Genomic DNA, 12,626 nt, shown 5'->3' on the forward strand with positions numbered 1-12,626 from the left:
ATTTATATGGTTACGGAATCGACGTCGTTTCTATAAAACAATAATAAAAAATAAAAAATAAAATATTATATTATATTTAAACCGAAAATTAAACAAGATGATGGATAACGCGAATAATTCGCTTTTTTACCCGTTCAAACTGACAGTCATGGCTTAGTTTTGATAAAATAATAAAATATTAATAAATTTTCAATTTTATATTTACATCCTAAAAAAAATTTTTAATAGTGTAACAAAAATCAATTTTTTTATAATATATATTACATTATATTGTTAAATATATTTTTAAAAAAATAAAAAATAAAATATTAATGAAAAACAAAAAATTATAATTTTATATTATTATTTTAAAAGTATTACTAAAATTCAAAGACTTTAAAATTCTTTATATATATATATATATATATATATATATATATATATGCATTATATTTTCATTTTTTTTAAATATGTATTAATATATATCAATAATATGTATTATATTGTATAATCTATATCGTATAATATATCGATTATCTCATATTAATTTAATAAATTTAAGAATATTTTTTTTTATTTGTATTATATTATATTATAAGATGCGTATTATATATTATAATTATAAATATAATAATAATTGATAAATATATAAATTATAAAATTAAATTATGTTTTAAAATTAAGGGTTAACATGTAATTTTCGAATTGAGCTTGATTTAACTGTTTTTGTGTCAAGCTCATTACATTTGTAATCCATCTGGGTTCGAACTAATACTACTTCGCTCGTTGGCAACCCTTAAACACCTAACAACAGTAGTAGATGACAGGTAAAATCTGGCTTTTGAAATATTGAAGGGCGGGCATTGTCATTTCAACAAACCATGGGGTAATTTACCCCACAACTTTTAACTAAGCCCTTACATAAACCCTCCTTATCCCAAAGCCCAAACCGCTTCACTTCAGTTTTACAAACTAGCCATGTCCCTTTTGCCCCCACCAAAGCTTCTTCCTTTCACACTCCACGCTTCGAAGTCCCGCTTCAAACTCCCTTATCCCACTCCCGGACACACCCACTGTCGCAGCCAAACGCTCCCTCCTAAGCCAATCCGTTGCGCCAAGAGAACCGGTAAACAGAGATACCCTTCCGAGAAGAAAAAGCTCAAGTTGAAACAGAAACGAGTCCTCAGTGATGTCAATAACAAGTTCGAAGGCTTCTGGAGGCTCTCAAAACTTGGCGTTTCGGTAAATGAAGACCCGGGAAAGGACTTTTTGGGTGTCTCTGATGGGCTGCTCGAACAGATTGCTAAAGTTCTCGAGTTCCCGGTGAGTTTTGGATGATGAATTTTGGTTTTTTTGGGTATGATTTTTTCGTAAAGTTAGAATTTTTTGTTCAATTTAAGATATAGGTTCGGTTTTTGAATGTTGTTTGTTGTGGCAGGTTGCTTCTATGCTGCCAAAGGAGGCGTTTTCGGTAGTACGGAAGTCGTTTGATGCGAGGAAGGTGTGTGAAATGGAAAATTTTTTGTGTTTGAAATGACAGTGCTGGATTGTTTTATGGTGTGTTTGGGAGTTTTTCACTGTGAAAAGCACTTTTTTCCGAATTTTTGAACGGAGTCGGTTAATATATGCGGCATTAATCGCTTTGAAGGAGTTATTAATTTGCTTAAATAGTTAAAAGTGCTTCCTTGGAAGCAGTTGATTGATGGGCGTTTCCCAATAAGCTCTTTTCAATGATTTTGCTAAATGGGCTTTTAGTTCATACAACTTTCTATTAAAGCACCTTCAACATTTTGATTCACTCAAGCACTTAATGAAGTGTAAAAAATAGATTCAGCCATTCAGATTATACTGAGGCATGAAAACTTTTAAGGTGTTTAAATTGTAACTTTTCTTAGGCTATATTTGATTGTACAAATTTGAATATTGATATAGTGATTCCATCAAATTTGAATAGATATTTTAGAATTTCTTAAGATTGAAATTCTGTTTTCTAGATTTCACTCGGAAATCCCTTGCAATGGATTTATTCTTCTTTTTTTATAATTTAGGAGAAACTATTTACATAGCATCACTTTTGTATGTCTTATTCTTACTTTTATATAGAGCCATAAAATTTAATTTCTTTTCAAGCGTCAATGACTCAATGATTAACTAGTTCAATCATTTTGATAAATCATGCTATGAAGCTTGTTGGTATCTTTATACAGTAATATTCAAAGCTCTATAATGCTTTTTTTTTTTTCAACATTTGTTATGGATTTTTGTTAGCTGCAGAAGCAGGAACACAATAAGTAATAGAGTTTCTGTGTAATATAAGTTTTACAAATCTGACTTACTAATGATTTGCAGGTTTTAAAGGAGCCAAAGTTTGTATACACTGTGGACATGGATGTCTGTAAACTTTTGGATCTAGAGCCTCGTACTTGGGACTTCATTTCCCGGTTGGAACAGAAGGTTGGGGCCATAGAACATTTGCCTTATGAAAAAGCTTCTGGTGACTTGATTGACATAATACATGATTCTAACAAAATCTCTGAGGGATCATATAAGTACCCAACAACCAGAAAACCAAAAGTTGCTGTTGTGGGTAGTGGTCCATCTGGCCTGTTTGCTAGTCTCGTTCTTGCTGAACTTGGTGCAGATGTCACCTTAATAGAAAGAGGTCAACCAGTTGAACAAAGAGGGCGTGACATTGGTGCTTTGGTAGTTCGTCAAATTTTAGAATTGGAGAGCAATTTTTGCTTTGGGGAGGTTATATCTTAATTCTTTTAGTACTTTTGTTGTTTGTGAAGTTTCTATCAATCGAGTACTTGACTTATTTATCTGAAGGATAACCATTCCGTTTTCTTTTTATAATTGGCTTGTACCATTTTGCATGGCTATATGTATCTTTTATGGCTTACCTATTGGTTTTCTTGGCTAAACTTTAGTGCTGTTTAAATTGTTAATGATATCCTTTTGGAGTCTAACTATAAATTTATATTTGAATCTGTTTTTACATCTCCACACCCTGCTTTACTCTTTGAATCCAAGGCTGTTCAGAGTCTTAAGAGTCAGTGAAACTGCATGTGCATGTGAATGTGGACAACCAAAGTTTTAACAAGGGGCCTTTGTACTTTTGGGCATCTGTTCCATCATAAATAAATTTGATTTCTTTCTGTTTTTTTATTGAAGGCAGCAAATATTTTTGGTTGTCAAATTATATTAAGGACTTATCCATAACAGGGTGGTGCAGGTACCTGGAGTGATGGAAAGCTGGTAACTAGAATTGGAAGAAACAGTGAAAGTGTTTTGGCGGTCAGTGCTATATCTCTATCTTTGTTATTCTGTATCTCTTACACGTTGTTAGAATTGCATTATTGATTGCTTTTTTCATGTTTTATACTAGTGTCATTGACTCATTGCTACTTATCTCTAAATTTGGAGATACATTTTGTAGTCCTGAAAATGCTTGTTTGTGTTTGTGTTTGACTTGAGGTAATTTTCTCTCAGGTTATGAACACTTTAGTTCACTTTGGAGCTCCACAAAAAATCTTGGTTGATGGAAAGCCCCATTTGGGAACAGATAAGTTGATTCCATTACTCCGCAACTTTCGCCAACATTTACAAAGACTGGGTGTGAGTTGCTTGTTTGAATTAAAAACTTGTGCATATGTCAGGTTTGATTTTCCATCCATATTGCAGGTTTCTAATTTGTGTCTTATGTTTCTCATTCCAATTTGATTAGGTTACTATCAAGTTTGGAACAAGGGTAGATGATCTAATTATCGAGGATGAACATGTTGTGGGGGTTAAAGTTTCTGATGCAAAAGATAAGTCGCAGTTAGATTTCCAGAAATTGAGTTATGATGCAGTTGTCTTGGCTGTTGGGCATTCTGCACGTGATGTGTATCAAATGCTCCTTTCTCATAATATAGACCTTGTCCCAAAAGATTTTGCTGTGAGTTCCTTTTATATATTTCTTTCTCTATGTTGATAAATAAAAACATTTATTATGTGCATATACATCTAATTCTTTTACGAATCTTATTTTTATTAATTTTTTATAAAATGACTGCCAAACAAAGACAAGAGTTGTGTTATGTGACAAATTCTTGATCTTCTGGTTATTACTATTTACGGCAACTTCTTTGTCTGAGCAGGTTGGTTTGCGAGTTGAGCATCCTCAGCAACTAATAAACAGTATACAGGTTGGCCTTCTTGTTTAACTTATATATAAAGCAACGATTGAAATTGTTAGAACACTTGTTTATAGATGAAGCTATTGCCGTGACGGTTTCGTTGCCATACTATTCAGTTAAATGCATCACTAATTGAACATTTTGTGTTCTAAAATTTATATAAATCTGTAGTATTCTGGATTGGCTAATGAGGTTCACAATGGACGTGGGAAAGTACCGGTTGCAGATTACAAAGTTGTCAAGTATGTTAGTGGTGAGGACATGGATGTCAAAGGGCCTACGAGTCGTAGTTGCTATTCCTTCTGCATGTGTCCAGGTGGACAGGTCTGCTTCTATTTTGTTGAGCTTGATATTTGTACCTTGCTTGTGGTTATCATTAACGAATCTTATCATCGCATGTTTTCATGCATATGTGGTAATGATGGATTTTATGGACATCTAAACAAATTTGCATGTATATCTGGTAATGATGGATTTTATGGACATCTAAACAAATTTGCATGCATTAGAAATTTCTTGGCTTTTCAATTAACTGACTTTTCTTATAGAGGTTGTTTTTGAATTAGTTGAATTAGCACAAGCCAGAAATGTCTTCCGAATATTGTTGGATAAATTAGGCCTCTTGTAAATTTTCGCAGAAAGAGTCAAGAAATCATCTGAGACTATGAGAACCTTTCCGGGAATATATTTTGCTCATATAGTCACTTAATATTAATTTCAGGTTGTTCTTACAAGTACTAATCCATCAGAGCTATGTATCAATGGCATGTCATTTTCTCGTCGCTCATCTAGATGGGCAAACGCAGCACTTGTCGTCACTGTCTCGGCAAAGGATTTTGAGGCATATAACTTCCATGGACCTCTTTCTGGGGTTGAATTTCAGGTAGTTTTTCCTTTCTTTTCTTGTGGTTTTATCTTCATGCTTTTCCCACATTTTTATCTTACAATAATACTATGTGGCAGAAACTTTGCCAATGTATTTTGTTATTTAACATATATAAAATAATGTTTGAATTTTCAATATTAATACAGATTAATCTTCTATTTAATTTTAGAGGGAATTTGAGAGAAGAGCAGCTATAATGGGAGGGGGAAACTTTGTGGTTCCTGTGCAGAGAGTTACCGATTTTCTAGAGAATAAGTTATCAGGTAGATTCTTTTTTACTTCAGACTATTGTCATTTTATTCTGGATCTTCATCTTATTGGCTCTTCTTGTCTTGTCAGGCACATCTCTGCCACCATCAAGCTATCGGCTAGGAGTGAAGGCATCAAATCTCCATGAACTGTTTCCTGCTCAAATTACAGATGCATTGAAGTACTCGATCTCCACGTTTGACAAAGAGGTCTCACTTTTTTTTTTCATTTCATTTTCCTTATTTATTGACTTAATTATATTTATAGCAAACATCTAAGTTCATCATCTCATAAACGCTCCTCTTCTCTTGAACTTCGAAATATTTCAGTTACCGGGATTTATTTCTGATGCTGCCCTTCTTCACGGTGTAGAGGTACAAAATTGGTTTGAATTTTTTTTCTTTTAGCAATTCAGTAAGAATGCAAAATTAAGTGTAACAAAATCATTTTGCATCCGATTTGAGCTTTAATATTTATTCGTTAGCAAACAATATTAAGTCAATTTAGTATCAATAAATTTTATATAATTAAGTTCATTCTTCCTTCCAGACTAGGACCAGCTCTCCAGTTCAGATTCCCCGCAGCAATGACACTTATGAGAGCACGTCCATAAAAGGACTGTACCCTGTTGGTGAAGGAGCAGGCTATGCCGGTGGGATTGTAAGTGCAGCTGTGGACGGCATGTATGCTGGTTTTGCTGTGGCAAAAAATTTTGATCTATTTCTTGCAGACATAGAATCAGTTTTGGGGAAAGCTCAGGGTGCTGGATTCGTAGTTAAGTATTAAGGTACACCTTATCTAATATTCTCAGAACCAGCATCTAACAGATACAATGAATCGACAAGTGATCACCAGAATCTGGGTGAGTATACATCATCAACTCATTTTTTTCTGTACTCATTCATATCAGCAGCTTGATAAAATTTTCCGGGTTTTACCAGTGTTGGAAAAGTCAAGAAACGGTTAACCTTCACTAACAAATAATGCATATGTGAGCGAATCAAAATATGCCTTCCGATGGCTGCTGGAGTTCATGATTTTGTTTTGGTGATAATTGTGATCAAATGCAGATGAAGTGAATCCAAGAATTATTTTTGCAAGAGCATGTAGTTAATACTTGAACTGAAAACTACATTTCAGCTTAGAAACTTGCAATTTTTATGTAATTTGTGATTTAGAATCAGTTTGAGATTATCCATTTTGATTGAAGGTGAGACATTTGACTCTGTAAATATGATGCTAATATTTGATTATCAACTTAATGAAGCTTGACAAAAGGATAAGTTGGCCTAGATCCCGTCTAAGTTGGCTCGAGTTTGGATTGGCTTTTGGCTTGAAGGCACTAAGTTTGAGATGAAGAAAGTTCAGTCTGAACTCAGTTCGGCTCGGCTCAAACCCTTTCACCTCATCAGCTTTGCCACTATGAGACATGCCTAAGCGATTTCTCCTTTTCTTTGATAATTTTTCTTAATTCTAACAATTATTTTTCTTTGGTAATTCTTTTTTTTTTTTGTAATGATTTTTTTAAATTATAATTCTATTTTTTTTTTTTTAATTTAAGGATTTGAATAAGTCAAATTTGATCTCAAATTCATTATCTTGGATTTGAGTTGAGGTCGAACAAATGGTAGTTCTGTTCAGTTCCATGAATTCACCTGAAAGGATAAGTGCAATTAAATTGAGACATGGCCACATTGTAGGTGTAGCTCTTAGTATCTGATTTAGTCAAATAAATTTTCATCAAAACATGTATATGTCTTTGCCATACGCGGGGGTATAAGGTCTCAAGGTGTCCCATGTCAACCAAATTCCATTTTCCATTTTCCTGCAAACTAAGTGAAAAACCAGAGCCGGAGCAACAAACGATCAATGAAAATATTAATATTCTCATAGAATAATATATAGCTTTTCTCAACATAATTTATTCAAGATTTATTTTCTTTTTCCGTTTGTGTAAAACTTGAATAAATCAAAGTACGGGAAATCAATAAAATAAATAATCACAAATAAAGCAATATTAGAACATGTGATTTTTTCTAATTCACTCAATATAGGGTTACGCTTAGGGATGGGGAGGAGATCTCAATCCCCGTCCCCCTCCCCAGCCTATTCTCATTATAGAAATGAAAATGATTTCTTGTCCCTTTCTTGCAAACAAAAATTTCCTCTTCATCTTCTTGGGGAAAAATCTCCTATCTGTACCTGTAAGAAAAAAATTTCTTCTTTTACCATCTAAATATAATATAAATATATTAAATAACAAATTTAAGTAAAATTAATATTAATATTTTAAATAAATATATTAATATAAAGAGACGAAGATGAAGACAAGACAGGAAGTGGATACATGTATTCTCGTTGCCGATTGTAGGGATTTTTTAATCTCCATCTCTATCTCCCTTATCATTTTTATTAAGGAATCATCTTCTCATTAGGGTCAAAGAAGGTTAAAACCCCTAAAATTAGACCGAAATTATCATCTCTAGTTATGTCCAACAACGTTAATATTATTTTAATATTTTTGCCTATTTCATTACAATAAATATATCTACTAATGAGTTATTGTATCACTCATACGAGAAAAATAGTATGTTTATATACTAAAATTCTTGTTTTAAGAGAAAACTTACTAAGATTTTTATTCATAAAAAAAAAAAAAAAAAAGCTTTTCGACAAAGTGGCGTACATAACACATAGAATTGGTTCTTATTATAGCTATTTGGGTAAAAAATGAAAAGAAAAGGGATATGCTGGCCTTTATCGCCATGGTTGTGAGGTGTTTCATATTCTATCTAGCACATGAGTGCCCATCATTTGGTCTTCAAAAAATTTTTTTACCGAATGAAGATTGGTTGCTTAGTTGCATTTACTTTATTCTTAACCGTGCCTCTCTCTCTTTTTAAGTCTTCAAGCACTTCTACCAAAAGCACTTACTTAAGGAAGGTTGAATAATACTTTATATCTTAATGATGGATATTAATGGATACTAATCGGATCAAATAAATAAATAGAGGATTCACTCTCATGATAATATCTTAGCGTCATTACATAGTATTACACAATGTCTTGATAATTTGATTGTGTCGTGTCTTGACGCAAGCAAAAACCCGGTTTGGGTTTTTTCCAATCCGACTTATTGGACTAACAGTTTATAATATATTCTAACCAACCGGTTCAATTTTCATAAATACGATATTACTCTTTTGTTTATAACACTATCGACATTAGATTGATAATTTTGAAATTTGAATTTATAAGCATCAAGATATTCCACCTTGAGAATTACCTATAGTTTAAAATATTTTGTTTAATCTAAGGTAAGAAAAAACAACCAATTGAAAAAAAAAAAAAATCGTAAAAATGAACCCACGTTAAACTTAAACAACCCTTTTTGAATCTAGGTGGGAACTATATTTTCGATTTAATTAAGATTGAAGTGACCTCATTAATGAATAAAAAAACTCAAATCTGATAACTGATTTTATAATTATTATTCTATATAAGTTAAATTTTTTTTTTCTATTTTATTATTTGAAATTAATTTCTAACAACACCACAACCAGAAGCATCCCAAGAACACCTAATTTCGAGACAAATAATTTTGATGGTGCAACTCAAAGTCTTTGGATCTTGGCTCTTTTGGCTAGGTAAAACAAGGAAAGTCAGGTGAAATCAAAGCAACTAATCTGAAAAGTCAAGAGGCACTAATGGGAAAAAAATTTTACTCTTTACCAACAACATGGGATGTCTTCCAAACAGTCTTTTTCAGAAAAAAATAAAAATAAAAAAACCTCATGATTCATAGATTCAAATCGAATTTTTTTAAGTGCTAAAGTTTAATAAGTCAAACACCTTTAAATTTGATTTAAATAATAAAACATCCTTATATTCAAATTTGGGATCGATTTTATCTAAACCAAATTCATTTTAAACTTATTTAAATCAAATTTGTAATAAAATTTAAATTAATTCAATTCGAATATATCCTAAATTAGTACACATGGTAATAATAACATATGGTGGCATACAAAATAAAAATAAGGGAAAAGGACTATTTCTCACCCATTTTTTAACCTTATCTCAAATGCATACCTATGTCTGACAAAAAACTTAAACACCCACCCAAAGTTTAATCTGTTTCTCTCACCCACATATTTTATGTTAGATTAAAGAGCAAATTCATTATTTTATCTCATTTCCTCCCATTTAATTTAAAAAACTAATATTTGTCTCATGAATTAAGTTTTAAAAAATTCACTTTCCTCCCTGAAATGCGGCCACTTTTTTCAACGACGGAGAAAAAGTTTTCGTCCAGAGGTCGACCACCTCTGGACGATGATCGTCATCCAAGAAGGACAACCGTCATCCAAAAAGGACGATCGTCGTCCAGATCTGGATGACAAGCGTCGTCTATTCTGGACGAGTTTCTTCGTCCAGTTCTGGACGACAAGCATCGTCCAGAAAATGGAGGATGACTGTCGTCCAGTGAAGCTCAACGAGCGTTGTCCAGATCTAGACGACGCTCGTCACTCTCCCTCCAGCCACATCGTTGTCGATAACCGGAGGAAAAGTGAAAAAAAATTAGGGATTTGGGAGGGGGGTAAAAGTTAATTTTTAAAATCGAAGGAGAAAAATGTGATAAAATTATATAACTGAAATGTAAACAGTAAAATGATGGTTTTACCCCTCTATTTAACGAAAAACTTAATGGTTGTTTAGAGATGGGAGAGTGTTTGAGTTTTTCATCAGGCGTGAGTATATTTTTAAGATAGGGCTAAAAAATGGATGGGAAATAGTCCTTTTCCCCAAAAAATAAACCCTAGGAGGGGCCTATAGGGAGGGGACATGGGGCCTTATAGCTAAGGTGAAAGCTACAAATCATATGATATGTCTGTATCATGTCATGTGGCAACAATCTGGAGTAGACTTTGGGCACCATTTCTTGAGGATGACTGAACTTCAAATTTTGGAACCACCCTGTATGAAATTGAATGCATCAATTTGGGTCCACTCTACAGGAATTTTGTGATTTACAAATAGGAATTTACAGGGCAATTTCTGAGAGAGATTTACATGAACAGTTGAATCACTGGATGTGCCTTCAATCTCAGAGACAAAATCTGCAAAAAAATCTGAATATTTCCATTTGTTTTTTAATTAAATCCAAATTTAGATCATAACATCATCTGGGAATCCTTGAAAAACAAGGGAAAAAGAGTTCCAGGTGGTCAAACCATATAAAAACAAAATTTCAGTCATTTTAAATTAATTTTTTGTACTTTTTTCAATTATATTAATGTAAAATTTTGGCTTATTTATTTATTTTTGTTTTTATAACAAGTAAAATTTACTTAAATTGCGTCACCACTTTTGTATCTGTCAAAGTTACATTTTTAGGGCGTTTAGTATGAAAAATATTTTATTATTAAAATTAAAAAATTATTTTAAATATATATTATCTTAAAAATTATTAAATATAAATTATTATTATTATTTTTATATTTGATGAGATTTAATAAATTAGATAAATATAAATAATTATTATGTTTAGTTAAAGATAATAAAAAAATATTAATATATTATTTTACTTTAATATCCTTAAGTATAATTATTCTAAAATATTTTTATGTTATTTGTTATATTAATTGAAAATAAAATTATTTTTATTCTAAAAAAATTAATAAATAAAGATATAATTATAATAAAATGAAGATTATCTTGTTAATCTTTTAATACATAAGATGAAGATAATAATCAAATTATTCTTTATATTATCTGTCACATCACCATTGGTGATAGAATATTACTAGAATATTTTATTATTTATAAACCAAATAAAATAATATAAGTAATAAAAGAATAGATTACCAGAATTTTTTAACACCCCTAACCAAACGTATCCTTAACTTAATCGTGTCATAATCAATTATATTAAATAGAGGAAAAACTTTTAATTTAATAATCAGGCCCATAGTCATTATATTAATTAAATTAAATATTTGATTTTAATATATTAATAATAAATTTTAAACTCATACTCACTTAAATACTTTATATTTATCACTCAAACCATCTTGAAAGCCCGTGTGAAAACTTTCATCCTAGATGTAAAAATAAAAATAAAAAAACAAACTTATGACAACACCCAAAATTTTTGTACTAAATATACTAAAAGAATATTCCTATATTATATAAATATAATATAATTATATATTTTTCAGTTTTCATTTCTTCAAATTTATATTATATTGTTTCAAAAATATTTTAATATTTTTATGTCGTTATTAAATTTAAAAATATTAAATAAATTTAAAATTTATAAATATAAAAAGGTTTTATAGTAAAATAATAATTTTATTGGGTATATTTGTGTATATTTTTTGGATGGATTTGCCATTGAGGGGGGGAATTGTCATGAGTTATTTATTGGGACAGACACTGATCTTCCCAGCTGCAATTTCAAGCTTCTAATAATTCGGTTTTAATGATTTATTAATTGATTTACATGAAAATAAAAGGAATCACACGGGCTCATAAACTATATGAAAATATTTTCAGAATTAAATTAGATATTGATATAATAAAGAAAGACGACCTAATTCAATTAATGATCGAATCAATATATTGATGATTAAATCAATTAATTATTAAAAAATAATATTTAAATTTTTTTTATATAATTTATTATTAAATATAAAATTTAACTTATTTAACATTAAAATAAGTTTAGTTGATAGTATATATATTTAAATAAGTCAAAGGACTATTTTTCATTCAAGTTTTATCTTAATCTCGAAAACACATGCATGATAGATAAAAAATCTAAATATCTATTTATGGACTAACTTCTATTAGAGTTAAAGGTTAAATTATCATTTTACCCCAAAACCCTAAAATTTATATCATTTTCCTCCATTAATTTAAAAAGTAACAATTTTTTTCATAATTAAACTTTAAAACATTACATTTCCCCCTTAAGGGTTTTTCTTCTATCTTTGGTGTTGGTTGTCATTCCTGTCGTCAACTAGCTTTTTCACCATCATCATCTACCCCTTTGACTTTTTCCACTATAGTGATTTTGTTAAACAAAGACGAATCGTCTTTGTTTGACAAAAAGACAAAGACAACGTCATCTTGGTCTCTTTGGGCGGATGAAGACTAATCACCTTTGTCCGTTTGATGGATCAGTATTAAAACGATGGTGAGAAGGCTAATCGACGGTGGGAATGACAACTAGTCATTGGAGATGGAAGAAAAACCACTTAGGGGAAATACAGTTTTTTAAAGTTTAATCATGAGAGGAAATTATTAGTTTTTTCAATTAAAGGGGG

At 30.9% G+C, this 12,626-nt stretch overlaps 1 protein-coding gene across 3 annotated transcripts; it reads left to right on the top strand.

The window, feature by feature from the left end:
* The first annotated feature begins 888 nt into the window (after positions 1–888).
* LOC123193975 (uncharacterized protein Cbei_0202) lies at positions 889–6,845 on the top strand. 3 transcript variants are annotated; one of them, XR_006497182.1, is made up of 14 exons: positions 889–1,302; positions 1,418–1,480; positions 2,329–2,730; positions 3,205–3,276; positions 3,472–3,597; positions 3,707–3,919; positions 4,122–4,169; positions 4,332–4,484; positions 4,882–5,043; positions 5,216–5,309; positions 5,386–5,504; positions 5,625–5,669; positions 5,845–6,157; positions 6,563–6,845. XR_006497182.1 is itself a non-coding variant. In XM_044607074.1 (13 exons), exons 1-13 carry the CDS (start codon positions 958–960, stop codon positions 6,079–6,081), a joined length of 2,079 nt encoding a protein of 692 aa, XP_044463009.1. In that variant the 5' UTR covers positions 889–957; the 3' UTR covers positions 6,082–6,587. The 3 variants fall into 3 exon arrangements, 1 of the variants encoding a protein (XP_044463009.1); XR_006497181.1 differs by having other exon boundaries at positions 6,237–6,587; XM_044607074.1 differs by having other exon boundaries at positions 5,845–6,587.
* Positions 6,846–12,626: the final 5,781 nt, after the last annotated feature.

The sequence above is a fragment of the Mangifera indica genome, chromosome 13, assembly GCF_011075055.1.
Source record: "Mangifera indica cultivar Alphonso chromosome 13, CATAS_Mindica_2.1, whole genome shotgun sequence".
Taxonomy (NCBI): domain Eukaryota; kingdom Viridiplantae; phylum Streptophyta; class Magnoliopsida; order Sapindales; family Anacardiaceae; genus Mangifera; species Mangifera indica.